Source organism: Bison bison, unplaced genomic scaffold (assembly GCF_000754665.1).
Source record: "Bison bison bison isolate TAMUID 2011002044 unplaced genomic scaffold, Bison_UMD1.0 scf7180017864181, whole genome shotgun sequence".
Taxonomy (NCBI): domain Eukaryota; kingdom Metazoa; phylum Chordata; class Mammalia; order Artiodactyla; family Bovidae; genus Bison; species Bison bison.
In genome coordinates, this window is record NW_011494753.1 from 1,881,578 (window position 1) to 1,895,688 (window position 14,111).

The 14,111-nt window shown below is 46.8% G+C and overlaps 1 protein-coding gene across 3 annotated transcripts in view; it reads left to right on the forward strand.

The window, feature by feature from the left end:
- Positions 1-14,111, forward strand: part of IL16 (interleukin 16) — a 112,699-nt gene that overhangs the window by 20,982 nt on the left and 77,606 nt on the right. For all 3 annotated transcript variants that reach the window (XR_825553.1, XM_010843241.1, XM_010843242.1), the window contains exon 2: positions 11,435-11,847. Coding sequence is in view for 2 of the 3 variants with exons in the window: in XM_010843241.1 (XP_010841543.1) it covers positions 11,435-11,847 (413 nt within the window). In the remaining variant the exon portion in view is untranslated. The remainder of the gene's footprint in view (positions 1-11,434; positions 11,848-14,111) is intronic.

Here is a 14,111-nt window from a genome sequence, read left to right on the forward strand (position 1 = left end):
GGTGTTTCTTAGCTTTACAACATACTGTGAACTTCTTTCCATATCCATATATTTTATTCTTGAGATTGGTCACATAATGTTCCGTGTGTGAGTGTATCATAATATTTTTAATAAAAACCTCTCCTTGATCTACATTTAGGTTATTCCCACTATTCTACTATTTTCTCTTTCTGTTTTAGTCCATGTATGTGTCAGGTACTCAGCCAAGACCTTCTCAGGACTATCTGCTCTCGTTCCCACATGGTTAGCATTGTCACCTCCATTTTATGGGTGATCAGCTAAGTCATAAAGGAGTTCAATACTTGGTTTGAGGTTGCACAGATAAGGGGGAAACCTGGCATGCAAACTAAGGCCACCTCCAGAGTCTAAGCTCTCGGCCAGGTCATTTCTGCACCTGCTTGTCATTTCTCCCAGCTACAAGCATTCTTGTGGCCAGTGCTAGGCAGCTGACTGCTGTTTTCATGGCAACAGTCTTTATTCAGTATCTCCTACCTGTGAAGCCTTCTTCCAAGCACTGGAATCTCTAAAAATATTCATCATTTATTATATATTTGGCTGCGTTGGGTCTCAGTTGCAGCACGTGGGGTCTTCGTTGCTCCACACAAATCTTAGTTGCAGCCACAGACTGTCCAGTTGTGGCCCGTGTATCCAGTGGTTGTGACTGTGGCTTCTCTCTAGTTGCAGAGTGGGGGCTTAGCTGCTCTGCATCATGTGGGATCTTAGTTCCTCAACTAGGGATCGAACCCATATCCCTGTCATTGCAAGCCGGATTCTTAACCACCAGACCGCCAGGGAAGTCCCCAAGCACTGGGATTTAATGAGGAATCCATCTTAGCCAATCCCTTCAGAACAGTGGTGGGTGGAGATGCCTTTCTTGAATTTATCTAGATTCTTCTTGAGGTTAATTATATTTTCACCCTTTTCTCTCTTGGAGGGAATACATGCCGATGAGGTAATAGTCCTGTCCATCTTCATCTTCTGTCTCAGAGGCCTGCGCTTTTTGGAGGGCATCCTGGTGACGCCACTTGTGCCTGCCTGTTGATGGATTCGATCACCTGCCAGGGTGCTTGAAAGTGCGGCGTCCCCTGTGAGGGCCTCCTCTTGAGATCTCACACGTGCCTTTAGAATTTTCCTGAGAGCAGACTTCAAATGGCTTTCCAGTGACTGTGCGTGTGTGTTTGCATGCTCAGTGGTTCAGTCGTGTCTGACTCTTTGTGACCCCGTGGACTGTAGCCCGCCAGGCTCCTCTGTCCGTGGAATTCTCCAGGTAAGAATACTGGAGTGGGTTGCCATTTCCTCCTCCAGGGGATCTTCCCGACCCAGGGATCAAGCCCACATCTCCAGCAGTGGCAGGCGGATTCTTTACCACTTGAGCCACCTGGGAAGCCCAGCAACTATATGGGCACCCCTTAGCCCAGTGGAGTTGACACATAAAATTAACCATCTAGGATCATTTCACCTCATATTGATGTGGGAAAGGTCCATTGAGGGCAAAGGAACCTTTGAGATGCTTACCCACCATTCATTCACTGGACATGCAGATGCCCCTACTCTGTGTGTGGCAAGCCTTGACAGAGCTCTGGGGACATAAAATGATGAGATATGGTCCCTTCCCTCTGGGAAGTAACAGCACAGAGGAAGAAAGATCAAGTGTATAAAACTCACTTCAACACAGCCTGCTCACTTTACCAGTTGGGAAAGAGGCTGAGAGGCGCTGTGCCGTTGTCTTGTCCCGTGACCGATGTATATAGACATACACCCCACTGATTCCAGCCGCAGGTCCCTGGAGTCCTATTAAAGACACTCTTTTAGAAAGAAAAAGAGCCATCAGTTTCCTCCCTTCATTTCTTATCTCTGAGTCACTCCTCAGCTGAAAACAAAAAAATTACCCCCGGGCTGGAGTGACCAAACTTTAAAAATTGCCTTTGATATAGAACACTGTCGGAGAACTCAGAAATTTGAAACACATTTTATCAGCTAGTTCCCCTCTCTCCATATGGTTATGCACCCTTGCAAAGTTCTCCAGTGAATTAAGTGTATTTTAACCAGATGGAAATACCATGGTTTCTTCTCTAGTGGGTTAGCTGTGCCTAGCAGAGAGGCAAGCACGTAAGAGTTTTTCTCAGCAAGTGCTTGCAAAGTCAACAAGTGAAAAGGAAGGAAGGAAAGAAGAAAGAAAGGAAAGAAGAGAGTCCTCCTTGAGGACTTAACTGATGCAGCTCCCCGGCCCCCAGTCTGGAAATTCTTCAAGTCCCTTTAAAGGAAGAACCATCTGTTTTTTTGCCCTTCAACTTTATACTTTTGACACTGCATTTCCTTTCTTTAAAAAAAAAAATTATTTATTTGGCTATCCAGGTCTTAGTTGCGGCATATGAGATCTTTCATTGTGTGTGGATTCTCTAGTTGGAGCACCGGGACTCAGTAGTTGTGGCTCTCGGGCTTAGTTGCTCTGTGGCATGTAGTTCCCCAACCAGGAATCAAACCCATGATCTATGCAATGCGCAGCAGATGCTTAACCACTGGACCACCAGGGAAGTCCCAGTTCTGCATTTGCTATACAGATGACAGCTTAGCCAAGGTGGGTCTAAAGCACACTGAAACTATGATGGTGAGTCAGTTCGTGTCTCTTTTGGCCACAGGATCTCCTCCTGTGGGTCATATGGAGACCCTTCCAGCCCGAGCATTCTATGGAAGCTCTAACTAAAGTGAATACAATCATGGTTTGGGAGGAAAGGCCTCCAAGGAGTAGGAGAGCTGATTCCCGGGGTGAAGTGGATCCTTCGGAGTTTTCTGTTGGGTAAGGGGAACAGCTGGTCCTTTTTAGCACAGCCACATTGGAAGCCTTAGCTGTGCATCCTTGGGCAGCCTTGGAAGAGACCTGAAAGACAGCCTGGTGGAGGACCCACGGGGGTAGAGCGAGGCTGACAAGAGCTTGGCAAATGCTCCTACAGCCCTGGGGTAAAATCAGAGAAAGCTCATTACTTCTGACCTTTTGAAGACTGGAATTGGGCAATGGCATGGGCTTGCCCACGAGCTCCACTCTCATTTGGTTCCATTAGGGAGCAGAAGCTGGTTCCAATGTCCTGAGCACAATTACCAAAGCTAAGTTGAACCGTGTGACCACGGTGCTGTGTTTTCAATTATCCTCTCTCTCTCTCCTCTCTTACTATGCCAGGCCTAGAGGGAACACAGGCTCCCACAGAAGTCCAATCCTGGCTTTTCCTCTACAGTCCTTTTGCAATTGTTCCCTTTCTTTTTTACATTTTCCACAGTAACAGGGTTCATTTTGCAAACCCTCTTTGCTCTAGACTGAAGGGTTACTCCCTGGTCCCCAGTGTATCCCCAGCCTCCCATCCCGGGGCTCCACTGGACATCCCACGTGACAGCCACGGCCGCAGAAGTCCTGGTTCTCTCTGGAAAAGCTTATTTTTAAAAACTGACTGTACTCATCAGACACTCCTGCAATGGTCCTCTGGGATTAGCCCAGTTTCCACTGAGGAATTCGATCCTTCTGGTCTCCTAAACCCTACACGCAGCTAACGTTTCCACCACTGGGGGCAGGACATGCGTTTTACGGGGTCCCGAAGGTCTCCACATGTTTGTGTCCTGGAAAATGCTCACTGAGTGAGCTCACCTTTGCTGGGACAGCTCTTGTGGGCTGCGGAGGGTGGGGAGATAGAGGGGGGAAGGGAACTGGCTTTGCAGTCTAAGAATACACACAGATGGTGGTAATGCTTGGTGAAAAAGAAGGCAAGAGGCCTTTATTCCAGAGCCAAGCACTGAAGGGGAGAAGAATTTGGGCCTTGACTGGGGGTGACTGGCTCCTCTACTAGACTTGGATGGGATAAAAGGCAGTTTCAAAAAGCCTCTCGGCCTTTGAATGTCACTATTTTCCATAACTTATGCCAGTGGCATCAGAAAGAACAACTAATTCAGGAGGATTTTTTAAGCAAAAAAAGAGGAAGTTTTATTCATTTCTCTAAGTGAATAGATAGTATGGCTTCAGGTATAGCATGGCTTCAGGCATGGCTATATCTAGGTGTTGGTATTATTATTATTTTTTTAACGATTTATTTTTATTTTATTTTTTTGCCACACTCATGTGGGACCTTAGTTCCTTAACCAGGGATTGAACCCTCACCCCCTGCATTGGAAGGTGGATTCCTAACCACTGGACCACCTGGGAAGTCCCAGGTGTTGGTATTATGTCCTCTAGGCTCATCCTTCTCTTTCTGTCTTCCTTTCTATCTTCATCTTCCTCTGTGAGTTCTGGACCTTCTGTGTTGGCTTCACTCTCAGGCAGCCCTTTCCACAAGGTGGTATGGGCAACTCCTACTTATAGGTTCTCCATACAGCACCAATAGAAGTCCAGAAGGATTTTAAACTTCGATTGTCTTTCAGTATTTCAAATGCCTAATGGACCAGTGTTAGCTGTCACACACACACACACACACACACACACACTTCCTTCTCCATGAGTCCCAGGTGAACTACGGGGAATCCTCATGAAGTTGAACAAAAGGCAACGAGGTTTGGATACATTAATCCTTACAGTGGTGCTGGTGTTGAGAGCTTATAGTTTTGGGATGTTGAATTGACAGAATGCAAAGGAATGCCTGTGTTGGATTACAGTGGCAGGGAGGAGAGCATTTACAATTTGGATTTGAAAGATGACACCCAGAAGTAAAGGCTAGTAATGAGAAGATGGGGGGGAAAAGAGCTACTCTAAAAGCTTGATTTCTTTGTATTCTTCAACCAATAGATATGAGCAATGATATTCAGATTAATGAATTCTCTAGAAATAAGGCAGGTTTTGAGCAAGCAGACCACACCCTCTGGACTTGGGTTCATGACTTTGGTAAAAGGCAGAAGTGATTTAAAAAAGTTTCAGTGGTTTTGGGGGAGGAAGCTGACTCTGTGGGCTGTAGCTCAAAGAGGAGGTGAGCCTGAGGGCAGAAAGTACTGAGTGTAAAACATTTTGTTCAGGAAGAGGAAGGGCCGAAGAATGGTCCATTGTCAAAACCATGCTTGTTGTTAGCAGTGTTGGTTTGTATGCTTTAAAATCTGTTAAGGAACTTCCCTGGTGGTCCAGTGGCTAAGACTCTGTGCTCCCAGTACAACAGGGAGCCCAAGTTTGATCCCTGATCAGGAACTAGATCCCAAATGCTACAACTAAGAGTTCACATGCTGCAACTAAAGATCCCGCATGTCACAACTAAGACCTGCTGCAGCCAAATAAATAAGTAAATATTTTTTAAAATCTGTTAAGGTAGCAGTGAAAGTGAAAAATGAGTCGCTCAGTTGTGTCTGACTCTTTTGTGACCCTATGGACACACCAGGGTCCTCTGTCCATGGAATTCTCCAGGAAAGAATTCTCTCACTGGAGGGGGTAGCCATTCTCTTCTCCAGGGAGATCTTGCCAACCCAGGGATCAAACTCAGGTCTCCCGCATTGCAGGCGAATTCTTTACCATCTGAGCCAACGGAGAAGCCCAAGAAGACTGGAGTGGGTAGCCTATCCCTTCTCTAAGGGATCTTCCCAACCCAGGAATCAAACTGAGGTCTCCTACATTGCAGGTGGATTCTTTAGCAACAGAGCTACCAGTGAAGCCTGGCAGATCTCATGTTAAATGTTCTTACCATAATTTTTAGAAGGTGAGGGGAAGATATGAAGGGGATTAAGAGAGGCAGGTAACAAGAAGAGGATATAGATACAACATGTAATTTTTCCAAGATGGACAATTTGAGTATGTTTATATGCTGAGGATAAAACCCAGAAGAGAGGGAGAGATTGAGGTTAAAGAGAGACACTAATCAATGGCTGTGTAGAACCATGGCAAAGATGCAAGCCCCAGAGTCAGATTGCCTGCTTAAATTCCTGCTTTCACTGAGTTCTGTCTGTGCAGTCTTGGGAAACTGACCTAACCTTTTTGTGCCTCAGTTATCTTTCTAAAAATCCCCTTCTCCTCCTGCCTTCAATCTTTCCCAGCAGCAGGGTCTTTTCTAATGAGTCAGCACTTCAAATTAGGTGGCCAAAGTATTGGAGTTTCAGCTTCAGCATCAGTCCTTCCAATGAATATTCAGGGTTGATTTCCTTTAGGATTGACTGGTTTGATCTCTTTACAGTCCAAGGGACTCTCAAGAGTCTTCTCCAACACCACAGTTCAAAAAAAGATAACTGAGGCACATATCTTGTTTGTTTTTTGGCTGTACTGGGTCTTAATTGTGGCACGGAGGATCTTGGATATTCATTTCATTGTGTGGGATCTTCAGTTGAGGCATGCGAACTCTTAGTTGTGCTATGTGGAATCTAGTTCCCTGACCAGGAATTGAACCTAGGCCTGCTTCACTGGGAGCACAGAGTTTTAGCCTCTAGACCACCAGGGAAGTCCCCATGAATTCCATTTTTGTGTGTGTGTATGTGTGCAAAATTAGGATGTTGATGGAGCCTACAGTAGATTTTACGAGAACTAAATGGTAAAGCAATTAGAACAGTACATCATAAGCACTAAATACGTGTTGTTGTTGTTGTTGTTCAGTCGCTCAGTCATGTCCAACTCTTTTTGACTCCATGGAGTGCAGCACACCAGGTTTCCCTGTCTTTCACCATGTCCTGGAGCTTGCTCAAACTCATGTCCATTGAGTTGGTGATGCCATCCAGCCATCTCTTCCTCTGTCGTCCCCTTCTCCTCCTGCCCTCAATCTTTCCCAGCAGCAGGGTCTTTTCTAATGAGTCAGCACTTCAAATCAGGTGGCCAAAGTATTGGAGTTTCAGCTTTAGCATCAGTCCTTCCAATGAATATTCAGGGTTGATTTCCTTTAGGATTGACTGGTTTGATCTCTTTGCAGTCCAAGGGACTCTCAAGAGTCTTCTCCAACACCACAGTTCAAAAGCATCAATTCTTTGACGTTCAGCCTTCTTTATCATCCACCTCTCACATCCATACATGACTACTGTAAAAACCATAGCTTTGACTATATGGACCTTTGTTGACAAAGTAATGTCTCTGCTTATTAATATGCTGTCACATGGTGTACTCTGCATATAAGTTAAATAATCAGGGTGACAATATACAGCCTTAACGTACTTCTTTCCCAATTTGGAACCAGTCCATTGTTCCATGTCTGATTCTAACTGTTGCTTCTTGACCTGCATACAAGTTTCTCAGGAAGCAGGTAAGATGGTCTGGTATTCCCATCTCTTTAAGAATTTTCCACAGTTTGTGGTGATCCACACAGTCTAAATCTTTAGTATAGTCAATGAAGCAGAAGTAGATGTTTTTCTTGAATTCAGTTGCTTTTTCAATGATCCAGCGGATGTTGGCAATTTGATCTCTGTTTCCTCTGCCTTTTCTAAATCCAACTTGAACATCTGGAAGTTCTTGGTTGACATACTATTAAAGCCTAGCTTGGAGAATTTTCAGCATTACTTTTCTAGCATGTGAACTGAGTGTATTTGTGCAGTGGTTTGAGCATTCTTTGGCATTGCCTTTCTTTGGTTGACCTTTTCCAGTCCTGTGGCCACTACTGAGTTTTCCAAATTTGCTGGCATAATGAGTGCAACACTTTCACAGCATCATCTTTTAGAATTTGAAATAGCTCAGCTGGAATTCTATCACCTCCACTGCTGTGTTCACAGTGATGCTTCCTAAGGCCCACTTGACTTGGCATTCCAGGATGTCTGGCTCTAGGTGAGTGATCCCACCATTGTGGTTATCTAGGTCATTAAGATCTTTTTGTATAGTTCTTCTGTGTATTCTTGCCACCTCTTCTTAATATATTCTGCTTCTGTTAGGTCCATACCATTTCTGTCCTTTATTGTGCCCATCTTAGCATGAAATGTTCCCTTGATATCTCTAATTTTCTTAAGAGATCTCTAGTCTTTCCCATTCTATTGTTTTCCTCTATTTCTTTGCACTGATCACTTAGGAAGGATTTCTTATCTCTCCTTGCTATTCTTTGGAGCTCTGCATTCAAATGGGTATATCTTTTCTCCTTTGCCTTTAGCTTCTCTTCTTTTCTCAGCTGTTTGTAAGGCCTCCTCAGACAACCATTTTGCCTTTTTGCATTTCTTTTTCTTGGGCATGGTTTTGATCACTGCCTCCTGTACAATGTTAGGAACCTCTGTCCATAGTTCTTCAGACACTCTATCAGATCTAATCCTTTGAATCTATTTGTTACTTCTACTGTATAATCATAAGGGATTTGATTTAAATCATACCTGAATGGCCTAGTGGTTTTCCCTACTTTCTTAAATTTAAGTCTGAATTTTGCAGTAAGGAGTTCATGATTTGAGCCACAGTCAGCTCTTGATCTTGTTTTTGCTGACTGTGTATCTTGTTTTTGCTGACTGTGTAGAGCTTCTCCATCTTCGGCTATAAAGAATATAATCAGTCTGATTTCAATATTGACTATCTGGTGATATCTATGTATAGAGTCTCTTGTGTTGTTGGAAGAAGGTGTTTGCTACGACCGTGAGTGAGTGAAAGTCACTCAGTTGTGCCCAACTCTTTGCAACCCCATGGACTATACAGTCCATGGAATTCTCCAGCCCAGAATACTGGAGTGAGTAGCCTTTCCCTTTTCCAGGGGATCTTCCCCATCCAGGGATCGAACCCAGGTCTCTCACATTGCAGGAGGATTCTTTACCATCTGAGCCACCAGGGAAGCCCAAGAATACTGGAGTGGATAGCCTATCCCTACTCCAGCAAATCTTCCCAACCCCAGAATCGAACCGCGGAATGCGATTCATGGGGTCACAAAGAGTCGGACACGACCTAGCGACTAACACTTTCAACATAGTATGGTACTCTATAGCCTATCGTGTTAGCTGAGTACCTCAGATAACTTGGACTTATGAACACATTCTCAGAACAGAACTGATTTGTATGTAGGGGACTCACTGTTTTCTAGATGGAAGGAAACAGAGTACAGGACTTTGGGATATTGGCAAGAGGGTGTTTGATAAAATGGACCAATATTTAGTTGTGTTAATTGCTCAGTCATGGCTGACTTTTTCAACCCTGTGGACTGTAGCCCGCCAGGTTCCTTGGTCCATGGAATTCTCCAGGCAAGAATACTAGAATGGGTAGCCATTCTGTTCTCCAGGGGATCTTCCAGATCCAGGGATTAAACCCGAGTCTCCCTCATTGCAGACGATTTCTTTACTGAGCTTCTCTTGTGGCTCAACTGGTAAAGAATCTGCCTGCAGTGCCAGAGACCTGGGTTCAATCCCTGGGTTGGGAAGGTCCCCTGGAGGAGGGAAAGGCTACCCACTCCAGTATTTTGGCCAGGAGAATTCCATGGACTGTATAATCCATGGGGTCACAAAGAGTCGGACACGACTGAGTGACTTTCACTTCCACTTTGTTTACTGTCTGAGTCACCAGGGAAGCCCACTGAGTTAATTTATACCAAAGCATCAAGAAGAGTACCTGATATATAGGGTACACTCTCAAATAGTTATTCATTCATTCATTTTGATTCATTGTTATTGGTTGCTATAGACATGTACATGTGTGTTCAGTCATGTCCGACTCTTTGTAACCCCATAGACTGTAGCCTCCACCCCACCCCCAGGTTCTTCTGTCCATGGGATTTGCCAGGCAAGAATACTGGAGGGCATTGCCGTTTTCTCCTCCATGGGATCTTCCTGAACCAGGGATTGAACCTGTGACTACTGTGTTTCCTACACTGCAGGCAGATTCCTTATCACTGAGCCATGGAGGTTGGTAGATACGCTGATAAAATTAAAATGCTAATAGAGAAAACAATACAATGCACCTGGGTATTGAAAAACACTCTTCATTCAAGAAGGTGTTCTCTTGGGGAGATTATATAATATGAAAGAGTTTCTGCATGATGAAATGCTGGAAGACCTCTGCTTTTCCTTATTCAGTACTAGCTGTGCACCAACAGCAGTACCCGTGGGCCAAGAGCATCCCACAGTCTGTTATTCTGGCAACAGGCTTTATTTTGTGGCTTGGGCCTGAGTCAGAACTCTGCAGCATCAGAGCCCCTTTAACCACCTGCCTCATGGACAGGATTCATGCCTGAATCCATGACAGGCACTTCTCAGTGAAGCGGAGCTGAGCTGTGCTGAGTGATGCTGTTGACCTGATGAGTAAAGCCAGTTTTTGACTCATCCCATGGGGAAAGATCTTGATCTTGATCCCATGGGGATCCCCATCTTGATCCCATGGGGAAAGATGACAGAGGAGACCCTCAGCCTGGCCGAGATACTGACCAGGTATGACCTTGGTCCTGGGGAAGGGCACACAGGTTTTCCAGGTACCTGTTGTGTGCTAAGCCCTTTGGCGTGAACCCTCTAGGATTCACCTTCTTTTATACTCAAAACAATCCTGGTGGGTCAACGTTAGGTGAGCCTCCCAACCTCCTTTTAGGCTTTTTATCTGGGAATTGGGCTTCCCAGGTAGCTCAGTGGTAAAGAATCCACCTGCCAAGCAGGAGACACAGGTTTGACCCCTGGGTCAGGAATATCCCCTGGAGAAGGAAATGGCAACCCACTCCAGTATTCTTGTCTGGAGAATCCCATGGACAGAGGAGCCAGTTCATGGGCTACAGTTCATGGGGTCTGAAGAGCCAGACATGACTGAGTAACTAAACAGCAGCAGCATCTGGAAATTGAGGGCATAAACATCAGCAGTTTTCAGCCTGGGCTCTGAAGCCCCAGGTTTACTTGGAGATGCCACAGGAGTGACCAGGGGTAGCAGAAGGGGACTGGCAGGTTCAGCCCAGTCCTTTTCTTCACTCTGACCCACTCTATAGACTGGAGTACCCCATACACTCTTGTCTGAAGAATGGCTTTTACATTTAAAAGTCTCACAGGTCTCTGTGATCTCTAAACTCCTACCATGATCTGTCCTGCGAATGCTCTTTGTGGCTTTGCATTTGAACCTCTTTCTCTCTGTCTCAGTGTCCCCATGTGTAGAAGGAGGGTTTGGATAAGAGAAGCTCTGGGCTCTGTGAGCCTGAGAGTGATTGTTGTTGTTCAGTTGCTAAGTTGCGTCTGACTCTTTGCAACCCTCATGGACTGCAGCACGCCAGGCTTCCCTGTCCCTCACCATCTCCCAGAGTTTGCTCAAACTCATGTTGGTTGAGTCAGTGATGCCATCCAACCATCTCATCCTCTGTTGTCCCCTTCTCCTCCTGCCTCCAATCTTTCCCAGATCAGGGTCTTTTCAAATGACTCCGCTCTTCACATCGGGTGGCCAAAGTATTGGAGCTTCAGGAGGGTGTGGTAAACACTTGATCCCTCCATGTGGCCGGCACCCTGGAAGGGCCAGTTACATCGAATGATGATCTCGCCATCTGTCCTGCTTCACGGACATCGTGGCTCAGTTCCAGGACTTGTGTCTTGCTCCACTTGTCTGCAGCAAGTCCCATTGCCTCTTCCCATTTCCTTTCTCTTCCAGGGACCCACGACGTGGTGGCTAAACCCAGTCCAGTCGCCACTCGTCAGCCGAAGGCCAGAGATCAGGAAAGGAAGAAGGGCAGCTTTACCTCCTCCCTGAGGATGGAGCCTCACAGCCGTTCCGGAAAGAGCAGAAAATCCACCAAGTTGCGGTCCATCTCCCGCTCCCTGATCCTCTGTAACGCCCAGACCAGCGATGACAGCTCAAGCCCTGATGAGAGATACCCTGACCCCTTTGAGATTTCCCTGGGCCAGGACAAGGAGGGAATTTTCCACTCATCTGTGCAGCTGGCAGACACATCAGAGGCTGTGCCCCGCAGCATTCCTGACCTCACACTGTCCTCTGAGGCCACACAACTCCAGGCAGCTGGGAACGATCGAGGCAAGGCCTGCAGGAGGATGTTCTTTACGAAGGTGCGCCAGGGTGTGTGTGGGGCGGGAGGAATCCCGGATGGCTCCTGGGGCCATGAATGAAAGTCAACACATCGTCCTAGTCCAAAGTCAGGGAGGCAGCAAGTTCACATTCTGAACAAGAGCAGGGAAAATGTTGGGGCAGCACCCACTGGAACAATAACAATGAGTCAGGCTCAGTTGACTTTCCTGCCTAAAAGATTCATGAAGATACTGTGTAAGCTCCCCCCACCCAGGTAAACTGAGCCTAGATCCCTGCTGGAAAATGCCAGGTGCTATACACTGGGGAGGTCATGGCTCCAGACAGGCAGCTCGATTCACACCAGTCAAGAGCCTGATATTAATAGAAGCTGACTTACAGGGCCCAGACCCGGCAGGAGCCCATATGTTGAGCAGGGCAAGGACTACAGGCTGAGTGAGTCTGCACTGGAATGCCAACCTTGAGCGTTCTCCAGGTGCCCCCTGCCAGTTCCAACACAGGTGTGAATGAGGGATGGTCAGCAGAGCCACAGGGAAGCAGGAGAAGGGAAACTAAGTAGGGTTTGCTATGCTTAGTCACTAAGTCACGTCCAGCTCTTTGCAACTCCATGGACTGTAGCCCGCCAGGCCCTCTGCACATGGGATTCTCCAGGCAAGAATATTGGAGTGGGTTGCCACGCCCTCCTCCAGGGGATCTTCCCTACCCAGGGATCAAACCCAGGTCTCCTGCATTGGCAGATGGTTTCTTTACCCTCTGAGCCACCAGCGAAGCCCATGGGTACACTTAGTCAATGTTTACAGAGTACCAACCCAGATTCGGCACTGTTCTATAGAGCTGGCAGACTCAGTCCCTGCCTGTGGGCAACTTTTATTCTAGTGGGGGGAATACTGATGTTAACAACTCAACATGTGATAAAATATTCAATAGTGAAGAAATATTAAGCAGAATAAAGGGATAGAGAGGGAGATGAGGAGGGGTCCCTGCCCTTTTTGAAAAGGTGATCATAAAGGCTTCTCTAAAGAAGGGACATTCAGGACCTGAATGAAGAGAGCAGAGAAGTGAGTCATATGAACATCTGGGGGAAGAGCATCCAGGCAGAGGGAACAGCATGTGCAAAGACAGGAAGAGGAGAGTGTGCACAGGGTATCCAGGGAAGAGGGGAGTGGGGAGGATGGAGTCCGGACGGGAGCCAGTGTCCACCAGACATGGAGCTTTACTCTCAGAAGGATGGGAAAACATGGGAAGACGGAGCAGGGGTGCTGGTGGTTTAATTGCTAAGTCAAATCCAACTCTTTGCAACCCCAGGGACTGTAGCCCACCAGGCTCCTTTGTCCGTGGAATTTCCCAGGCAAGAATACTGGAGTGGGTTGCCATTTCCTTCTCCAGGGGATCTTCCCAATCCCGGGATCGAACCTGCATCTCCTGCATTGCAGGTGGTCTCTTGCAGGCAGATTCTTTACCAACTGAGCCACCTCAATAATTTTAACAAGCCCTCTGGCTCCAGAGCAGAGAGTGGAGCCTAGGGAGACCAGTGAGCAGAACTTTGACCATAACCCAAGCCAGAAGTGATGTGGCTTTTTGAGCAGGTCATGGCAGTGGTACTGTGGATAGTCAGGGGAGGTATTTACTTTCAAGGCACAGCTAGCACCATTTGTCCATGGGAGGATGAAATGTGGCAAGTTTAACAGCAAGTTCTGCCCTGAACAATCCCAGGGGAGGAAGATGGTGTGTTCTAAGATGGGAAATATTCAGAGCTGCAGAAATGACCAGTAAAAGGTGAGATGCCACCAGAAGGACATAGGATTTGGCAACACGGGGGTGGGTGGGAGAGACTCCCAGGTGGAGGGAACTGCATGAGCAGAGATGCAGCAATGAGGAGGCCCCAGTGCTGATGCATGGGCTCCATGCACAGAATGGTGTGTCTGGAGCTATGTTCTGGGAGCCTGTCTAGTGGCAGGATGCTGGAGACCTGGGGAGGCCAGATGAACGGGCAAAGGGCAGGAGACTGGCAAGGGGTCCGGGGCAAGCCTCACCTTCTCGTCTCTCTGTGAGTCACGTGTGCACTAAATACTTTGGTTTAGACAGTGTTTTCACAGTTCTATCTCACTGACCCTTTCCAGGGAAGGAGATCACAGCAGCATTTGTATGTCAGGGGCAGGGGGATGAAGTACGGCCTAGGGGCTGGAGGTGTGGGCTCATTAGTCTGATTGCTTGGGTTCGAGTCCAACTTTCCCAATTAGTAAACTGTGTGTTCCTGGAAAATTCACTTTACCTTTTTAAATTTTTA